The sequence below is a fragment of the Scyliorhinus torazame genome, chromosome 12, assembly GCF_047496885.1.
Source record: "Scyliorhinus torazame isolate Kashiwa2021f chromosome 12, sScyTor2.1, whole genome shotgun sequence".
Taxonomy (NCBI): Eukaryota; Metazoa; Chordata; class Chondrichthyes; order Carcharhiniformes; family Scyliorhinidae; genus Scyliorhinus; species Scyliorhinus torazame.
In genome coordinates this window covers 156,539,070-156,559,625 of record NC_092718.1, presented here as the reverse complement: position 1 = coordinate 156,559,625, position 20,556 = coordinate 156,539,070, and the positions used below count along the sequence as shown (strand labels likewise).

General features: G+C 51.2%; 1 protein-coding gene across 2 annotated transcripts in view; it reads left to right on the top strand.

Moving 5' to 3' along the window:
- Nucleotides 1-16,514: 16,514 nt before the first annotated feature.
- Nucleotides 16,515-20,556, top strand: part of LOC140386679 (cytochrome P450 2D17-like) — an 82,873-nt gene continuing 78,831 nt past the window's right edge. For both annotated transcript variants that reach the window (XM_072469229.1, XM_072469228.1), the window contains exon 1: nucleotides 16,515-16,801. In XM_072469229.1, the coding sequence (XP_072325330.1) occupies nucleotides 16,592-16,801 (210 nt within the window). In that variant the 5' untranslated portion in view covers nucleotides 16,515-16,591. The remainder of the gene's footprint in view (nucleotides 16,802-20,556) is intronic.

Genomic DNA, 20,556 nt, shown 5'->3' with positions numbered 1-20,556 from the left:
GCCAGGAGTCAGCAGCCAACCAGGACCCGGGATCTGTCAGCCAATAGCATCACGGCTTCACAGTCCCACATGACCCCTAATACATACCAGCACATACTGTATTATATATATTGTGGTAAACCACTGTTACTATATTGTATATATTGTGGCAAACCACTGTTACTGTATTGTATATATTGTTTGTTGTCTCTGCTGGCTCCGCCTGTGGCTCCTCCCCTCAGGCTCTGTATAAATGTGGCCGACCTCTGGCCCTGCCCCAGTTCGGGATCAGTTGCCAGCAGGTTCTCGTTTAGTTTCTTAAAGCCACAGTTTTGTTCCACAACTTGTCTTTGTATAATTAATGGCACATCAAAATTGTCACAAAATAATCTTCAAATATCGCCTGACCATGTTTCCTCGTTTCGCTTGGGATAAATTCCCACTGCGTTACAGTGTATGACCGCACGAGGCAGATGTCTAAGCCGGTGTTATGGGCTTCCTTGCCTCTCCGGGCTGAGTGTAGTTGGGCAATTTACAGTCAGAGACCTGTAAAATTCTCGTTGGGTGGTATATTCTGCTACTGTGTTCAGCTTCAAGATCTGTATAATTTCTTGAGTTCAGTGTGTCACCAACAAACCATGTGCGTCTTTTATCATTCCCTCAGTTGAATTAGACACACAGCCTCTTACAGCCCTTGATGCCCTTATGTCCACTCCTTCCACTTCCGAATTGTCTCTCCACACCTAGACTCTTGTCCTTCAAGGACGTTTCTTTTTTCATCACGTACCCACCGCTGTTCACCCCCTCTTCCCAGGTACTCGTCCCCAAGCATCTCTCTCTGCCGTGTGGCTACATTGACTCTGTGGTGAATGTATTACTTCTACCATTCACCATTGTATTACATTACATTGTATTATCTTGGTGCCCTTGTGGACTCCGCCTATGGCTCCGCCCCCTCGGGGGAGGTATATAGATCTGCAGCCTGTAAGCGGCACTCAGTACAGGGCAGTCCCAGGCAGGCACAGTTTTAGCTGATTAAAATCACTGTTCACTTCAACTCTCCGTCTCGTGTGAATTAATGGTCGCATCAGACTCCATCAGCTGAATCGGTTCCTCCACAGCAAGGACTTTTGCAACAACCTTTAAGGGGGCTTGAATTGTTTGCCAAAGATGGCATTAGCTGGCCATCTTTATACAGGAGCTGGTAAAATGTTGCAGATGTATGGAATGGAATGTGTCTGCACGTTTTGCATATTGGTCAGCTGAGCTGTGCCCAGCATTGGTTTTTTTTGCATGCTTTCAGTCTAATTACCTGGGAAACGGTACTGACAGGCATCCAGTGACATTCTGCCTGAGCGCATTTTTCGTTCAACAGTGAGGGCTCCTGTTTCTGAAGTTGAAGTTTTTAGTTTAATTTCCTATCCGAGTTCATGTTAGGTTATGAATGCGTGAACATGGCGTTATTTAAACTGAGCCTGTTAATCTTTCCAGCGCTTGCAAGCAATATGCTAACAAGGGGTGTGAAGAAATAAAATAATCAAATAAGCCTGAGTTACAGCCTTAAGCAAGGTGGCAGGGTGGAACTTTTGTTCAACGTGAAACAGCAACTCAATTTACAGATTTACATTTAATTATACAGAAGTGCCAACAATGAGTGCGACTTTTTAAAAGTAATTTAGGAGAGTCTTTTGTGAATGTGGCGTGGGTCACAATAGTCGGCCATTCTGTAAGCTTGTGGAGGAGGGGAGGTCGGGACAGTCATCCAAAATGGTTCCCCGATCGGTGAGGAGTCTTTTCTGCTGAGCTCGCCAGCAGGAAAGCCCTCTAAGTGCGGCTTTGGCGGAGAGAAACTCCCCGAGGCCAAATGTAATAGCAAAGTGCCATTGGACAGCTGGGTGGTTCTCAGCACTGCAGCCACAGAGAAACAGCCCGTTAAATGGGTCGTTCAGCAGACGTGAATTGACGTGCCCAAAATCGCTTATTGTCACAAGCAGGCTTCAATGAAGTTACTGTGAAAAGCCCCTCGTCGCCACATTCCGGCGCCTGTTCGGGGAGGCTGGTACGGGAATTGAACCGTGCTGCTGGCCTGCCTTGCTCTGCTTTAAAAGCCAGCTCTTTAGCCCTGTGCTAAACCAGCCCCAGATCAGAGGTCCAGTGGCTCCTGCAGTAAGGAATCATAGAGGCCAGTACCAGCCTCTGGAGAGACCAAGTGGTGGTCGTCAAGACTGGGGAGAAGCACCGGATGGTCACCGACTACAGTCAGACGATCAACCGGTACACACAGCTCGATGCGTACCTCCTTCCCTGCATATCTGATATGGTCAATCAGATTGCGCAGTATCGAGTCTTCTCCACTGTTGACTTGAAGTCCGCGTACCACCAGCTCCCTATCCGCCCGGAGGATCGCCAATACACTGCCTTCGAGGCAGAAGGCCGCCTCTACCACTTCTTCAGGGTCCCCTTCGGCGTCACCAATGGGGCCTCGGTCTTCCAACAGGAGATGGACCGAATGGTTGACTAGTAATGGCTGCATGCCATGTTCCCGTATTTGGATAATGTCACCATCTGCGGCCATGACCAGCAGGACCATGACGCTAACTTCCGACACTTCCTCCACACCGCTAAGCTCCTTAACCTCACATATAATAAGGAGAAATGCATTTTCCGCACAACCCGCCTAGCCATCCTTGGCTACATGGTGGTAAACCACGCCCCCACCTGGAACTTCCCCTCCCCCACTGTCCCAAGGCCCTGAAGAGGTGCCTGGGGTTCTTCTCCTATTATGCCCAGTGGGTCCCCAATTATGAAGACAAGGCAGCCCACTCATTAAATCTACCATTTTTCCCCTGACGGCTGAGGCCCACCTGGCCTTCAACCGCATCAAGGCTGATATTGCCAAAGCTGCGATGCACGCAGTAGACGAGTCCATCCCGTTCCAGGTGGAGAGCGATGCGTCTGACTTTGCCCTGGCCGCTACCCTCAACCAGGCGGGCAGGCCCGTGGCTTTCTTATCCCGTACCCTTCAGGCCTCCGAAATTCGACACTCCTCCGTCGGAAAGGAAGCCCAGGCCATTGTGGAAGCTGTGCGACATTGGAGGCATTACCTGACCGGCAGGCGATTCACTCTCCTCACTGACCAACGGTCGGTTGCCTTCATTTTTAATAACACGCAGTGGGGCAAGATCAAGAATGACATGATCCTGAGCTGGAGGATCGAACTCTCCACCTACAAATACGATATCTTGTCTCGCCCTGGGAAGCTCAATGAGCCCCCAGATGCCCTGTCCCGCGGTACATGTACCAGCGCACAAGTAGACCGACTTTGGGCCCTCCACAATGACCTCTGTCACCTGGGGGTCACCCGTTTTTTTCATTTCGTCAAGACCTGCAACCTGTCTTACTCCATCGAGGAGGTCAGGACTGTGACCAGGGACTGCCAGGTCTGCGCGGAGTGCAAACCGCACTTCTATCGGCCAGACAGAGCGCACCTGCTAAAGGCCTCCCTCCCTTTTGAGCGCCTCAGCATCGACTTCAAAGGGCCCCTCCCCTCCACTGACCGTAATATGTACTTCCTCAACATTATTGACGTGTACTCACATTTCCCTTTCACCATCCCATGCCCTGACATGACCTCGGCCACTGTCATCAAGGCCCTGCACAGTCTCTTCACCTTATTCAGTTTCTCCACCTACATCCATACCGATCGGGGTTCCTCCTTCATGAGTGACGAGTTGCGTCAGTTCCTGCTTAGCAAGGGCATCGCCTCCAGCAGGACTACCAGCTGCAACCCCCAGGGAAACGGACAGGTGGAGAGGGAGAACGTGATGGTCTGGAAGGCCGTCCTTCTTGCCCTACGGTCTAGAGGTCTCCCAGTCTCCCGCTGGCTGGAGGTCCTTCCCAATGCGCGCCACTCCATCCGGTCGCTCCTGTGCACTGCCAGCAATGAGACCCCTCACGAACGAATGTTTGTCTTCCCCAGGACGTCCACCTCAGGGGTCTCGCTCCCATCCTGGCTGACAGTCCCAGGGCGCGTCCTCCTCCGGAAGCATGCGAGGAGTCATAAATCGGATCCGCTGATCGAAAGGGTTCTTCTCCTCCATGCCAGCCTACGTGGCACACCATAACAGACAGCAGGACACAGTCTCCCTTCGGGATTTGGCACCCGCAGGTTCCCCAGTGACCATCACCTCCACACCCGGCCCTACACCGTCTTCCTCCACCGCTACTCGGCTACTTCGGAACTTGGCACCCGTAGGCCCCCCAGCGACCATCACCACCACCCCCGCCCCTACACCATCTCTCTCTCCACCGACTCAACTACTGGATGAAGAAGAAGACGACACGCAGGTCTCGACACCAGTGCCCACACCACAGCCAGGACTGAGACGTTCACGGCGGCTGGTCAAAGCCCCCGACAGACTTGATCTTTAAGTACACTTCACCCCCGCCAGACTCTTTTTTTTCACAGAGGGCGAATGTGGTTGATGCACGATCAATGACCACTAAAGTGAGGTTGTAGTCCAACTGAAGGCTTTAATAAGCTAGATGTTTCCCCCAGCAGCTCAGGTACAGAATGAGGGCTGCTGGGGTGGCACGGGTTCTTATACCCTGCCTATCAGGGCGGAGCTATCATACACGGTAACCAATAGAAAGCATACAGTTTCCACCGATGGTGCTTTAGCCTATCAGGTAACGTAATACCGATAATACCACATTCACCCCCTGTTCAAAAAAGAGTCTGGCGGGGATGGTGGCCAGAAACTACAAAACATCACAACATGGTATAATTAGTTATGGAGGTACCGTAATACCTACGTACAGTGTTTAGTAACTATTTACAAGTCTGGTAGCTATGTACATTTGATGGTTTATATTTACAGATTACAGTTAAAATTAAGCAATCAGTCGATCAGGGGCCCTGGACATCCTCTGTGATCGTCGGAGCTTCGGTGGTAACTCCGGTGGAGGCTCGGGCGTTTGTGAGTCCGGGAGCGTGGCTTCGATCTCCATGGCAGCTTCGTCACACCTAAATGGCGCTGGTGGGGAAAACGGCTGACCTGCGAAGGGAGCGCCTGCGGGGGGCATCGGTGGGTGGGGGTGGGGCCTAGATGGGGGCGGCAGGACCGATCCTCCTGTAAGGTGCTGCGGTGGATGGGTCCGACTTGTGTGCCCGCGTGTGTTTTCGGAGCAGGATGGGTCCGGGTGCTGCCAGCCAGGTCGGGAGCGAGGTCCCAGAGGACTTCCCAGGGAAGACAAGGAGGCGTTCGTGAGGTGTCTGATTGGTGGTCATAAAAAGCAGTGACCAGATGGAGTGGAGGGCATCCGGGAGGACTTCCTGCCAGCGTGAGACTGGGAGGTTCCTGGACCGTAAGGGACAGTAGGACGGTCTTCTAGACCGTTCCGTTCTCCCTCTCTACCTGTCCGTTACCCCGGGGGTTGTAACTGGTCGTCCTGCTCGAGGCGATGCCCTTGCTGAGCAGGAATTGACGCAGTTCGTTGCTCATAAAGGAGGACCCCCTATCACTTTGTATGTAAGCGGGGAACCCAAACTGTGCAAAGATACCCTGGAGGGCCTTGATGACGGTGGTTGCGGTCATTTCGGGGCTGGGGATGGCTAATGGGAACCGGGAGTACTCGTTAATCACATTCAGGAAGTACGCTTTGTGGTCGGTGGAGGGGAGGGGGCCTTTGAAGTCCATGCTGAGGTGTTCAAAGGGACGGGAAGCTTTTATCAGGTGCGCTTTCTCTGGCCGGTAGAAGTGCAGTTTGCACTCCGCGCAGATTTGGCAGTCCCTGGTGGCTGCCCTGACTTCCTCGATGGAGTAGGGCAGGTTGCAGGTCTTGACAAAATGGAAAAAGCGAGTGACCCCCCGGGTGGCAGAGGTCCTCGTGGAGAGCTCGGAGGCGGTCCACTTGTGCGGTGGCACATGTGCCGCGGGATAGGGCATCAGGAGGCTCGTTTAGCTTCCCGGGACGATACAAGGTCTCGTGGTTGTAGGTGGAGAGTTCGATCCTCTACTGCATGACCTTGTCGTTTTTTATCTTGCCCCGCTGTGCATTATCGAACATGAAAGCAAGCAACCATTGGTCAGTGAGGAGAGTGAATCTCCTGCCGGCCAGGTAGTGCCTCCAATGTCGCACAGCTTCTACTATGGCCTGGGCCTCCTTTTCGTCTGAGGAGTGGCGGATTTCGGAAGCATGCCGGGTACGGGAGAAGAAGGCCACTGGTCTGCCCGCTTGGTTGAGGGTGGCCGCCAGAGCTACGTTGATGGCGTGCATCGTGGCCTTTGCAATGTCTGCTTTGATGCGGCTGAAGGCCTCGCGGGCCTCTATCACCAGGGGAAAAACTGTGGATTGGATCAGGGGAGGGGCCTTGCCCACGTAGTTGGGGACCCACTGAGCGTAGTAGCTAAAAAACCCTCGGCAGCGTTTCAGGGCCTTGGAGCAGTGAGGGAGGGGGAACTCCATAAGGGGGCGCATGCGTTCAGGGTCGGGGCCTATAACTCCATTTCGCACTACGGAGCCGAGGATGGCTAGACGGTCGGTGCTCAACACGCATTTATCCTTGTTGCATGTAAGGCTAAGGATTTTTGCGGTCTGGAGGAATTTTCGGAGGTTTGTGACGTGGTCCTGCTGGTCGTGGCCGCAGATGGTGACATTATCGAGATACGGGAATGTTGCCCGTAATCCGTAGCGGTCAACCATTCGGTCCATCTCGCGCTGAAAGACCGAAACCCCGTTGGTGACACCGAAGGGAACCCTTAAGGAGTGATAGAGCCGCCATCTGCCTCGAAGGCAGTGTCCTTTTCTAGCAGGCGCCGGTGGATTTGTGAGGATAGCATACCTGCCACGAAAACATCCCGGACTAAGAGTTCCATGTGTTCGCTCGCCGAAACTTGCGGGCAGTCGCAGCTTCTGCCCAACACCAGGAGTGCCCGGTAAAATTCCTCCAGCGATTCCCCAGGGGTTTGTCGCCTTGTTGCAAGCAGGTGCCGGGCGTAGACCTGGTTTACCGGGCGAATATAGTGCCCTTTTAGCAGCTCTATTGCTGCATCAAAGTCTTCTGCTTCCTCGATGAGCGTGTAAATCTCCGGGCTCACCCTTGAGTGCAGGACGTGCAGTTTCTGCTCTCCCGTGGGTGTATTTTCGGCCGTCTCGAGATACCCTTTAAAGCACGCCAGCCAGTGCTTAAAGATTGCCGCTGAGTTTGCCGCGTGGGGGCTAAGTTGCAGACACTCCGGCTTGATTCGGAGCTCCATCCTTTCTTCTTAAAAAAACTAGCTTATTAAATTGATGCACGATCAATGACCACTAAAGTGAGGTTGTAGTCCAACTGAAGGCTTTAATAAGCTAGGTGTTCCCCCAGCAGCTCAGGTACAGAATGAGTTCTTAAACAGCATGCGTTCTTAAACCCCACCTATGTGGGCGGAGCTATCATGCACTCTAACCAATAGAACGCATACAGTTTCCACCAATGGTGCTTTAGCCTAACCCGGTACAGTAATACCTATAGCAGTGGTAAACCACTGTTACTGTGTAGCGCACAATGACTTACGAGAGAGACGAGAAGTGATGAAGTCGATTGAGGCTTTATTAAGCGAGACTTGTCCCCAGCAGTTCAGCAACAGAATGAAGCGGCGGGGAGAAGCTCGGGTTCTTATACTCCGCCTTCAGGGCGGAGCCAGGAGTCAGCAGCCAACCAGGACCCGGGATCTGTCAGCCAATAGCATCACGGCTTCACAGTCCCACATGACCCCTAATACATACCAGCACATACTGTATTATATATATTGTGGTAAACCACTGTTACTATATTGTATATATTGTGGCAAACCACTGTTACTGTATTGTATATATTGTTTGTTGTCTCTGCTGGCTCCGCCTGTGGCTCCTCCCCTCAGGCTCTGTATAAATGTGGCCGACCTCTGGCCCTGCCCCAGTTCGGGATCAGTTGCCAGCAGGTTCTCGTTTAGTTTCTTAAAGCCACAGTTTTGTTCCACAACTTGTCTTTGTATAATTAATGGCACATCAAAATTGTCACAAAATAATCTTCAAATATCGCCTGACCATGTTTCCTGGTTTCGCTTGGGATAAATTCCCACTGCGTTACAGTGTATGACCGCACGAGGCAGATGTCTAAGCCGGTGTTATGGGCTTCCTTGCCTCTCCGGGCTGAGTGTAGTTGGGCAATTTGCAGTCAGAGACCTGTAAAATTCTCGTTGGGTGGTATATTCTGCTACTGTGTTCAGCTTCAAGATCTGTATAATTTCTTGAGTTCAGTGTGTCACCAACAAACCATGTGCGTCTTTTATCATTCCCTCAGTTGAATTAGACACACAGCCTCTTACAGCCCTTGATGCCCTTATGTCCACTCCTTCCACTTCCGAATTGTCTCTCCACACCTAGACTCTTGTCCTTCAAGGACGTTTCTTTTTTCATCACGTACCCACCGCTGTTCACCCCCTCTTCCCAGGTACTCGTCCCCAAGCATCTCTCTCTGCCGTGTGGCTACATTGACTCTGTGGTGAATGTATTACTTCTACCATTCACCATTGTATTACATTACACTGTATTATGTTGGTGCCCTTGTGGACTCCGCCTATGGCTCCGCCCCCTCGGGGGAGGTATATAGATCTGCAGCCTGTAAGCGGCACTCAGTACAGGGCAGTCCCAGGCAGGCACAGTTTTAGCTGATTAAAATCACTGTTCACTTCAACTCTCCGTCTCGTGTGAATTAATGGTCGCATCAGACTCCATCAGCTGAATCGGTTCCTCCACAGCAAGGACTTTTGCAACAACCTTTAAGGGGGCTTGAATTGTTTGCCAAAGATGGCATTAGCTGGCCATCTTTATACAGGAGCTGGTAAAATGTTGCAGATATATGGAATGGAATGTGTCTGCACGTTTTGCATATTGATCAGCTGAGCTGTGCCCAGCATTGGTTTTTTTTGCATGCTTTCAGTCTAATTACCTGGGAAACGGTACTGACAGGCATCCAGTGACATTCTGCCTGAGCGCATTTTTCGTTCAACAGTGAGGGCTCCTGTTTCTGAAGTTGAAGTTTTTAGTTTAATTTCCTATCCGAGTTCATTTTAGGTTATGAATGCGTGAACATGGCGTTATTTAAACTGAGCCTGTTAATCTTTCCATCGCTTGCAAGCAATATGCTAACAAGGGGTGTGAAGAAATAAAATAATCAAATAAGCCTGAGTTACAGCCTTAAGCAAGGTGGCAGGGTGGAGCTTTTGTTCAACATGAAACAGCAACTCAATTTACAGATTTACATTTAATTATACAGAAGTGCCAACAATGAGTGCGACTTTTTAAAAGTAATTTTGGAGAGTCTTTTGTGAATGTGGCGTGGGTCACAATAGGCGGCCATTCTGTAAGCTTGTGGAGGAGGGGAGATCGGGACAGTCATCCAAAATGGTTCCCCGATCGGTGAGGAGTCTTTTCTGCTGAGCTCGCCAGCAGGAAAGCCCTCTAAGTGCGGCTTTGGCGGAGAGAAACTCCCCGAGGCCAAATGTAATAGCAAAGTGCCATTGGACAGCTGGGTGGTTCTCAGCACTGCAGCCACAGAGAAACAGCCCGTTAAATGGGTCGTTCAGCAGACGTGAATTGACGTGCCCAATATCTCTGTTCCATTTAGGGCCCAATCCAGGCTCTCTCTGCCTGTGTGAGTTCAGAATCCAGGAACATAGAATTCAAGTCAATTTCTAGAAATTACCTTTTTATATCTATATTTTTGTTAGAGTTTTATGATCTTTTACAAGTTACTCAACAAAATTTTCCAAGTACAACGGGTACATAATAGAGCAAATATTTCCGCAAACATATGAACAAGCAGATCAGGATAAATTCAGAACAATGGTCCAAAGAACCAGAGCCTCTATTGTAACATCAGATCAATCAGAAATACGGGAGAAAGAGGATAAAGCCATATAAACACGATAGGATATCATATCAAGATGCACACCCTAATGTATAGCGAGATTATGGCTCTGGGAAACCTTGCAGGGGCAGGTCAGTCAAAGCGCAGCCTAGAAATCTGAGATGGGTTCCCACAATTTACAAAATGTACAGTACGGATCAGAGGCATCAAGAATTAGGAATAAAGGATCAAATTCTAAGGCCCTGTCAAACATCCTCTCCAGCTCCTAAACTACAGCAGATCAATAGGATTAAATAGAATTCAAACTTGACACAGTTCCATGCAAAGTGTATATAATCACCCTTGACTACCAGGCACTTTCGGCAGAATGGAGGTAGAGCAGGATCAAGTCTGTGTCTAAGACCCGGTGTGATATGCAAGCAGTGCAGTATCGTGAACCGAGTCTCCTTCATTCTATTGCAAACCGGAATTTCATTGGCATAATCCCATATTCTCCCATCTCAAGTCACACTGGAGGCATCTTAATGCTCTTTTCTCAAATAAAAGATCAGTCTGTACCATTACGTGATTTAGTCAACAACACACAAAACCCAACACAACGAAAATACTAAAGAATGATGACCTCATTAGTTCTAAGTGGACATTCCTCAGCACAAGTGAGAACTCTCAGGCAACCCGATGGGTCTACCATCAGTACCATCAGGAGACATACTCCTTGAGGCACAATCAATTGAACAAAGACTAGAGTTGGATACAACTGAGGCTTTATTGCTCTAAGATGTGTGGCCTCCCACAGCAGCTGGCGAAATGGCTGCTGAATGGAGGACACGCATATTTATACTCCGCTTACTGGGTGGAGCCAGCAGGCAGGGACTACCGACGAACCTGTAGTACAGGTCCTACCTTACATCACCTAATACAGGTGCAACAGTGGTTTACCACATTCACCCCCTGTTAAAATTGAGTCCGTCTTTTGAAGTCCGGTGCCAGTTAGAGGTTTAACCGGTCTGGTGCCTGTATGTTCCGTTGGGGGCGACGTAGCGGTGGCGGCGATGTCGATGCTGGCCTGATGTTAGGTGACTCCGGGAGCGTGCCAAAATCGGGCGTGGGCAGGGGAAGGACGGATGGGATTAATGCTGGGAGCGCCGGCGAAGTGGAGGGTGGCGCCGTGCCGGAGGGTGTGTGTGTGGGGAACCTGCTAGTGCCAGGTCCCTGAGGGAGACAGTATCTTAGCGGCCGTCGGGGTATGCCACGTAGGCATACTGGGGGTTGGCATGGAGCAATTGCACTCTTTCCACCAACGGGTCCACCTTGTGGAGGCGGACGTGCCTCCGGAGCAGGACTGGTCCTGGAGCTGCGAGCCAAGTTGGGAGCGACACCCCGGATGTGGACTTCCTGGGGAAGGCAAAAAGACGTTCATGGGGTGTGTTGTTAGTAGCGGTGCACAGCAGTGACCGAATGGAGTGGAGTGCATCAGGGAGGACCTCCTGCCAGCGAGAGGCTGGGAGGTTCCTGGAACGTAGGGCCAGTTGGACGGCCCTCCATACCGTCCCGTTCTCCCTCTCTACCTGTCCATTTTCCTGGGGGTTATAGCTGGTCGTCCTGCTGGAGGCGATACCCCTGCTGAGCAGGAACTGACGCAGCTCATCGCTCATGAATGAGGATCCCCTGTCACTGGATATAGGCGGGGAAACCGAACAGAGCAAAGATAGTGTTTAGGGCTTTGATGACGGTGGCAGACGTCATGTCGGGGCATGGGATGGCGAAGGGGAACCTGGAGTACTTATCGACCACACTGAGAATATACGTGTTTCAGTCGGTGGATGGGAGGGGCACTTTGAAATCCACGCTGAGGCGTTCAAAGGGGCAGGAGGCCTTCACCAGGCACGCACGGTCCAGCCGGTAGAAGTGCGGCTTGCACTCCGCACAGACCTGGCAGTCCCTGGTGATTATCCGTACTTAAGAACATAAGAACATAAGAACTATGAACAGGAGTAGGGCATCTGGCCCCTCGAGCCTGCTCCGCCATTTAATGAGATCATGGCTGATCTTTGTGGACTCAGCTCCACTCTCCGGCCCGTACACCATATCCCCAAATCCCTTTATTCTTTAGAAAGGCATCTATCTTTTTCTTAAAAACATTTAAAGAAGGAGCCTCAACTGCTTCACTGGGCAAGGAATTCCAGAGATTCATAACCCTTTGGGTGAAGAAGTTCCTCCTACACTCCGTCCTAAATCTACCTCCCCTTATTTTGAGGCTATGCCCCCTAGTTCTGCTTTCCCCGACCAGTGGAAACAACCTGCCCGCATCTATCCTATCTATTCCCTTCATAATTTTATATGTCTCAATAAGATCCCCCCCCGCATCCTTCTAAACTCCAATGAGTACAATCCCAGTCTACTCAACCTTTCGTCATAGTCTAATCCCCTCAACTCTGGGATCAACCTAGTGAATCTCCTCTGCATCCCTCCAGTGCCAATATGTCCTTTCTCAGGTAAGGAGACCAAAACTGAACACAATACTCCAGATGCGGCCTCACCAACACCCTATACAATTGCAGCATAACCTCACTAGTCTTGAACTCCAACCCTCTAGCAATGAAAGACAAAACTCGATTAGCCTTCTTCATCACCTGTTGCACCTGCACACCAACTTTTTGCGACTCGTGCACCAGCACACCCAGGTCCCTCTGCACAGCAGCATGTTTTAACATCTTACCGTTTAAATAATAATCCATTCTGCTGTTATTCCTCCCAAAATGGATAGCCTCACACATGGCAACATTGAATTCCATCTGCCAGACCCTAGCCCATTCACCTAACCTATCAAAATCCTTCTGCAGACTTCCGGTATCCTCTGCACTTTTTGCTTTACCGTTCATCTTAGTGTCGTCTGCAAACTTTGACACATTGCACTTGGTCCCCAACTCCAAATCGTCTATGTAAATTGTGAACAACTGCGGGCCTAACATTGATCCTTGAGGGACCCCACTAGTTACAGGTTGACAACCAGAGGAACACCCATTTATCCCCACTCTCTGCTTTCTGTTAGTTAACCAATCCTCCACCCATGCTACCACTTTACCCTCAATGCCATGCATCTTTAGTTTATGCAGCAACCTTTTGTGTGGCACCTTCCTCGATGGAGTAGGGCAGGTTGCGGGCCTTTATGACATGGTACAACCGTGTGACTCCCGAGTGACAAAGGCTGTTGTTCAGGGTCCGGAGTCGGTCTACTTGTGCGCTGGCACATGTACTCGGGATAGGGCGTCTGGGGGCTCGTTGAGTTTGCTGGGGCGATACAAAATCTCGGAATTATAGGTGGAGAGCTCGATCCTCCACCTCAAGATCTTGTCATTTTTTATCTTGCCCCGCTGCGTATTGTTAAACATGAAGGCTACCGACCGTTGGTCAGTGAGGAGAGTGAATCTCCTGCCGGCCAGGTAATGCCTACAATGCTGCACAGCTTCAACGATAGCTTGAGCCTCTTTTTCGACAGATGAGTGCCGAATTTCTGAGGCATGAAGGGTGCGGGAAAAGAATGCCACGGGTCTGCCTGCCTGATTGAGGATGGCGGCTAGGGCGACGTCCGATGTGTCGCTCTCTACTTGAAAGGGCAGCGTCTCGCCTACTGCGTGCATCCCGGCCTTGGTGATATCAGCTCTGATACGGGCAAAGGCCTGCTGTGACTCGGCCGTCAGGGGAAAATGGGTGGACTGAATGAGTGGGCGGGCCTTGTCCGCATAGTTTGGGACCCACTGGGCGTAGTATGAGATGAACCCCAGGCAGTGTTTGTGGGCGTTGGGGCAGTGGGGGAGGGGAAGCTCCATGAGGGGGCGCATGCGGTCAGGATCGGGTCCAGAACGGAGGGTCGTGCTAAACACTCACTTCTCCTTGTTGTAGGTGAGGTTGAGGAGAGTGGCGGTGCGGAGAAATTTGGCACAGTTGGCATCGCGGTCCTGCTGGTCATGGCCGCAGATGGTGACGTTGTCTAGGTACGGGAAGGTGGCCCGCAAACCGTACCGGTCGACCATTCGGTCCGTCTCCCTTTGGAAGACCGAGACCCCGTTAATGACGCTGAAGGGGACCCTGAGGAAGTGATAGAGACGACCGTCCGCCTCGAAAGCGGTGTATGGACGGTCTGATTTACGAATGGGGAGCTGGTGGTAGGCGGATTTGAGGTCTACCGTTGAGAAGACCCGGTATTGTGCAATCTCATTGACCATATCAGATATGCGTGGGAGGGGGTACGTGTCGAGCTGCGTGTACCGATTGATGGTCTAGCTGTAGTCCACGACCATTCTGTGTTTCTCCCCAGTTTTAACGACTACCACGTGGGCTCTCCAGGGGCTGTTGCTGGCCTCGATGATGCCCTCCCGAAGCAACCGCTGGACCGCGGACCTGATGAAGGTCCTGTCCTGGGTGCTGTACCGTCTGCTCCTGGTTTGCAATCCAGGGTTAGATTGGTGAAGAGGGAAGGCGGATTGACCTTTAGGGTCGCGAGGCCGCACACAGTGAGGGGTGGTAGGGGCCCGCCGAATTTGAGGGTTAGGCTCTGGAGGTTACACTGGAAGTCCAGGCCGAGTAGTAGGGCAGCGCAGAGATTAGGGAGAATGTAGAGGCGTAAGCCACTGAATTCTACGCCTTGGACCGTGAGTGTGACTGTGCAGAACCCCCGGATTGCGACGGAATGGGATCCGGAGGCCAGGGAAATTCTTTGGTTGGCGGTGTGTATCGCGAGGGAGCAGCGCCTTACCATATCCAGGTGTATGAAGCTTTCGGTGCACCTGGAGTCCAACAGGCAAGAGGTCATGTGGCCGTTGATTTTCACACTGGTCTATGCGGTGGCCAGGTTGTGCGGACGAGACTGGTCAATCGTCACTGAGGCGAGTTGTGGTCGGTCGTCGCTGTCGTCGGCTGATGGGGAGCCTGGGGGGCCCAGGTCCTGGAATGCTGTCGGTGTCCATATCCCGTGGGGGAGACAAGATGGCGGTGCCTGAAGGTACTGTGGGGGACAAAATGGCGGCGCCCATGGACCGCGCGTTGTGGGGGTTGGACAAGGTGGCGGCGCCCATGGGCCTCACGTGGACTGAGGGGGAGAAGATGGCGGCGCCCGCTGGCCGCGCGTGGCCCTGGGAGGTGAAGATGGCGGCGCCCATTGGCCGCGTGTGGGCCGGGGAGATGAAGATGGTGGCGCCCATTGTGTGTAGGCTAGCAGGGTGGGGGCATCTGCGCGGGCCTGGCACACCGCGACAAAGTGCCCCTTTTTGCCGCAAGCCTTGCAAAGAGCAGCGCGGGCCGGGCAGCGTTGGCGTGGGTGCTTCTGCTGGCCGCAGAATTAACATCGGGGACCCCCAGGGGTGTGCGGGCTGGCATGTGGCGCAGGCATACTGGCTGGGTAAGGCCCCCAGCTGGGGCGGCCGTCTGTGGGTCCACGAGGGGTAGGAGGGGTGGGCCGTGCAGATGGTGGGGTAGGCCTGAATGTTACGTGAGGCAACCGTCAAGGAGAGCGCTAGCTTCTTTGTTTCAGCTAGGTCGAGCGTGGCCCCTTCTAACAGTCTTTGGCGTATTAGGTCCGACCCAATCCCCAGGCGATCTGGTTTGATTCGGAGGCCCATCTATTAGAAAATCTTAGAGCAATAAATTGAGGCACGATCAATTGAACAAAGACTAGAGTTGGATACAACTGAGGCTTTATTGCTCTAAGATGTGTGGCCTCCCACAGCAGCTGGCGAAATGGCTGCTGAATGGCGGACACGCATATTTATACTCCGCCTACTGGGCGGAGCCAGCAGGCAGGGACTACCGACGAACCTGTAGTACAGGTCCTACCTTACATCACCTACTACTGGTGCAACAGTGGTTTACCACACTCCTCAACAGAGAGGAGAAGAAAAAAAAGCTAATAAGTGAATGGGAGACAAATGTCCCTCCCACATTTTGAACCCACCCATGAAGACCTAAACCCTCCAGCCACCTCCTGGCAATGACACCATGCAATTCTATATGCTTAAAGAGAGGACACCAAACAACCAGTATTACCATCTTAAAGACACAGAAAGACAAAAATGTGATGGATAATTAGCATATGGCACAGCTTCCACGAGTAAATGTCACTGAGATTCTTAAGAATAAGACAATCATTTCAATACTCAAATATTAGCATCTGCCAATAAACAAGATATATGACAATATAAAATCATGATGTGGAGATGCCGGCGTTGGACTGGGGTGGGCACAGAAAGAAGCCTTACAACACCAGGTTAAAGTCCAACAGGTTTATCTGGAATCACGAGCTTTCAGAGCGTAGCTCCTTCTTCTGTTGAGGCTCACCTGATGAAGGAGCTAAGGTCCGAAAGCTAGTGATTCCAGATAAACCTGTTGGACTTAATCCTGGTGTTGTTAGACTTCTTAATATAAAACCAGACAAGGAAACATTATGGCTGGGAGGAAGTCCAATTTTTAATTTCAACAAGCCTGCAATTGTCAGTCTAATTCCTCGCCTTTGACGAACGTCATTAAAGGTATATCTGCTTTTCAAAACATATATTACTTCAAAGAGTGAACAGATTGGGTAAGCTAAAGTCACATGGTGTTGAGTGTTACATAAAGATGGATGGCTCCACCCGGTAAAGATCTGCAGCAGAGCTCACTGACAGTCAGGTGATAAACTGGATACGGTTCATTAGCTGCTGGAAAGTATTTGTCTCTGTGGCAAAGATGGAGCTCTCAGCTTTCCCCGGGCTACTGTTCACTGTATTTGACAGATTCACTCTGCTGACCATGTTCTTCACTGTGTTTGCTCTGACCCTTGACTTCATGAAGAGACGGAAGAAGTGTCAGAACTACCCTCCTGGACCCTGGGGTTTGCCTTTCATTGGGAACATTCATCAGGTAGACTTCAACAGCCCTCACCTATCGTTTGCAAAGGTAAATTCAAACAATGAGATAACAGAGTGAATGCGGCTGGCTGGAGGTGAGGAATGCAGTTCTATGGGTCTCATTTAACCCTTTCACTCTCTTTCCCACTGTTATTGGGGCTTATTGTTTCTACCCTATAAATTGTATATAACTTCATTCCCTCTTTGACTCCAACTTTCTTGACCCACTTGTGTTCTTGTTTATTTATTTTTTAAAACCCAGGTTCAATTCTGGCCTTGGGCGACTGTCTGTGTGGAGTTTGCACTTTCTCCCCGTGTCTGCGTGGGTTTTCTCCGGGCGCCCCGGTTTCCTCCCTGTAGCGCACAATGACTTACGAGAGAGACGAATAGAGATGAAGTCGATGAGGCTTTATTTTTTTTTTTTTAAATAATATTTTATTGAAAATTTTTGGTCAACCAACACAGTACATTGTGCATCCTTTACAGAACATTGTAACAATACAGATAATAATGACCTTTTTTATTTAAACAAGAACAAAAAAACAACAAATAAATAAATATTAAATAACAAAAATAAAAACTAGCCCTAATTGGCAACTGCCTTGTCTCAGGCCACACCCCCCCCCCCCCACACACCCCCATCCCGCCCCCCCCCCCCAAGTCCTGGGCTGCTGCTGCTGCCTTCTTTTTTCCCCCATCTATCTTTCCGCAAGATATTCGACGAACGGTTGCCACCGCCTGGTAAACCCTTGAGCCGACCCCCTTAGGACGAACTTAATCCGCTCTAACTTTATGAACCCCGCCATATCATTTATCCAGGTCTCCACCCCCGGGGGCTTGGCTTCTTTCCACATTAGCAATATCCTGCGCCGGGCTACTAGGGACGCCAAGGCCAAAACATCGGCCTCTCTCGCCTCCTGCACTCCCGGCTCTTGTGCAACCCCAAATATAGCCAACCCCCAGCTTGGTTCGACCCGGACTCCTACTACTTTCGAAAGCACCTTTGTCACCCCCATCCAAAACCCCTGTAGTGCCGGGCATGACCAAAACATATGGGTATGATTCGCTGGGCTTCTCGAGCACCTCGCACACCTATCCTCCACCCCAAAAAAATTACTGAGCCGTGTTCCAGTCATATGTGCCCTGTGTAATACCTTAAACTGAATCAGGCTTAGCCTGGCGCACGAGGATGACGAGTTTACCTTGTTTAGGGCATCTGCCCACCGCCCCTCCTCGATCTCCTCCCCTAGCTCTTCTTCCCATTTCCCTTTTAGTTCGTCCACCATAGTCTCCCCTTCATCCCTCATTTCCCTATATATATCCGACACCTTACCGTCCCCCACCCATTTCTTTGAGATGACTCTGTCCTGCACCTCTTGTGTCGGGAGCTGCGGGAATTCCCTCACCTGTTGCCTCGCAAAAGCCCTCAATTGCATGTACCTGAATGCATTCCCTTGGGGCAACCCATATTTCTCGGTCAGCGCTCCCAGACTCGCGAACTTCCCATCCACAAATAGATCTTTCAATTGCGTTATACCTGCTCTTTGCCACATTCCATATCCCCCATCCATTCCCCCCGGGGCAAACCTATGGTTGTTTCTTATCGGGGACCCCCCCAATGCTCCGGTCTTTCCCCTATGTCGTCTCCACTGTCCCCAAATCTTCAGTGTAGCTACCACCACCGGACTCGTGGTATAGTTCCTTGGTGAGAACGGCAATGGGGCTGTCACCATAGCCTGCAGGCTGGTCCCCCTACAGGACGCCCTCTCTAATCTCTTCCACGCCGCTCCTTCCTCCTCTCCCATCCACTTACTCACCATTGAAATATTAGCGGCCCAATAATACTCACTTAGGCTCGGTAGTGCCAGCCCCCCCCTATCCCTACTACGCTGTAAGAATCCCTTCCTCACTCTCGGAGTCTTCCCGGCCCAAACAAAACCCATGATACTCTTTTCTATCCTTTTGAAAAAAGCCTTCGTGATCACCACCGGGAGGCACTGAAACACAAAGAGGAATCTCGGGAGGACCACCATCTTAACCGCCTGCACCCTCCCTGCCATTGACAATGCTACCATATCCCATCTCTTGAAATCTTCCTCCATCTGTTCCACCAACCGCGTCAAATTTAGCCTGTGCAATGTGCCCCAATTCTTAGCTATCTGGATCCCCAGGTAACGAAAGTCTCTTGTTACCTTCCTCAACGGTAGGTCTTCTATTTCTCTACTCTGCTCCCCTGGATGCACCACAAACAGCTCACTCTTCCCCATGTTCAATTTATACCCTGAAAAATCCCCAAACTCCCCAAGTATCCGCATTATTTCTGGCATCCCCTCCGCTGGATCCGCCACATATAGTAGCAGATCATCCGCATATAAAGATACCCGGTGTTCTTCTCCTCCCCTAAGTATTCCCCTCCATCTCTTGGAACCTCTCAGCACTATCGCCAGGGGCTCAATCGCCAGTGCAAACAGTAATGGGGACAGAGGACATCCCTGCCTTGTCCCTCTATGGAGCCGAAAATATGCCGATCCCCGTCCATTCGTGACCACACTCGCCACTGGGGCCCTATACAACAGCTGCACCCATCTAACATACCCCTCTCCAAACCCAAATCTCCTCAACACCTCCCACAGATAATCCCATTCCACTCTATCAAATGCTTTCTCGGCATCCATCGCCACTACTATCTCCGTTTCACCCTCTGGTGGGGCCATCATCATTACCCCTAACAGCCTCCGTATATTCGTGTTCAGCTGTCTCCCCTTCACAAACCCAGTTTGGTCCTCATGAACCACCCCCGGGACACATTCCTCTATTCTCATTGCCATTACCTTGGCCAGCACCTTGGCATCCACATTGAGGAGGGAAATTGGTCTGTAGGACCCGCATTGTAGCGGATCCTTTTCCTTCTTTAAGAGAAGCGATATCGTTGCTTCTGACATAGTCGGGGGCAGTTGTCCCCTTTCCTTTGCCTCGTTAAAGGTCCTCGTCAGTAGCGGGGCGAGCAAGTCCAAATATTTTCTGTAAAATTCAACTGGGAATCCGTCCGGTCCCGGGGCCTTTCCGGTCTGCATGTTCCTAATTCCTTTCACCACTTCTTCTACCGTGATCTGTGCTCCCAGTCCCACCCTTTCCTGCTCTTCCACCTTGGGAATTTCCAGCCGATCCAAAAAATCCATCATTCTCTCCCTCCCATCCGGGGGTTGAGCTTCATACAATTTTTTATAAAATGTCTTGAACACTTCATTCACTCTCTCCGCTCCCCGCTCCGTCTCTCCTTCCTCGTCCCTCACCCCCCCTATTTCCCTCGCTGCTCCCCTTTTCCTCAATTGGTGTGCCAGCAATCTGCTCGCCTTCTCTCCATATTCATACTGTACACCCTGCGCCTTCCTCCATTGTGCCTCTGCAGTGCCTGTAGTCAGCAAGTCAAATTCCACATGCAGCCTTTGCCTTTCCGTGTACAGTCCCTCCTCCGGTGCTTCCGCATATTGTCTGTCCACCCTCAAAAGTTCTTGCAGCAACCGCTCCCGTTCCTTACTCTCCTGCTTCCCTTTATGTGTCCTTATTGATATCAGCTCCCCCCTAACCACCGCCTTCAACGCCTCCCAGACCACTCCCACCTGAACCTCCCCATTGTCATTGAGTTCCAAGTACTTTTTAATGCATCCCCTCACCCTTAGGCACACCCCCTCATCCGCCATTAGTCCCATGTCCATTCTCCAGGGTGGGCGCCCTCTTGTTTCCTCCCCTATCTCCAAGTCTACCCAGTGTGGGGCATGATCCGAAATGGCTATAGCCGTATAT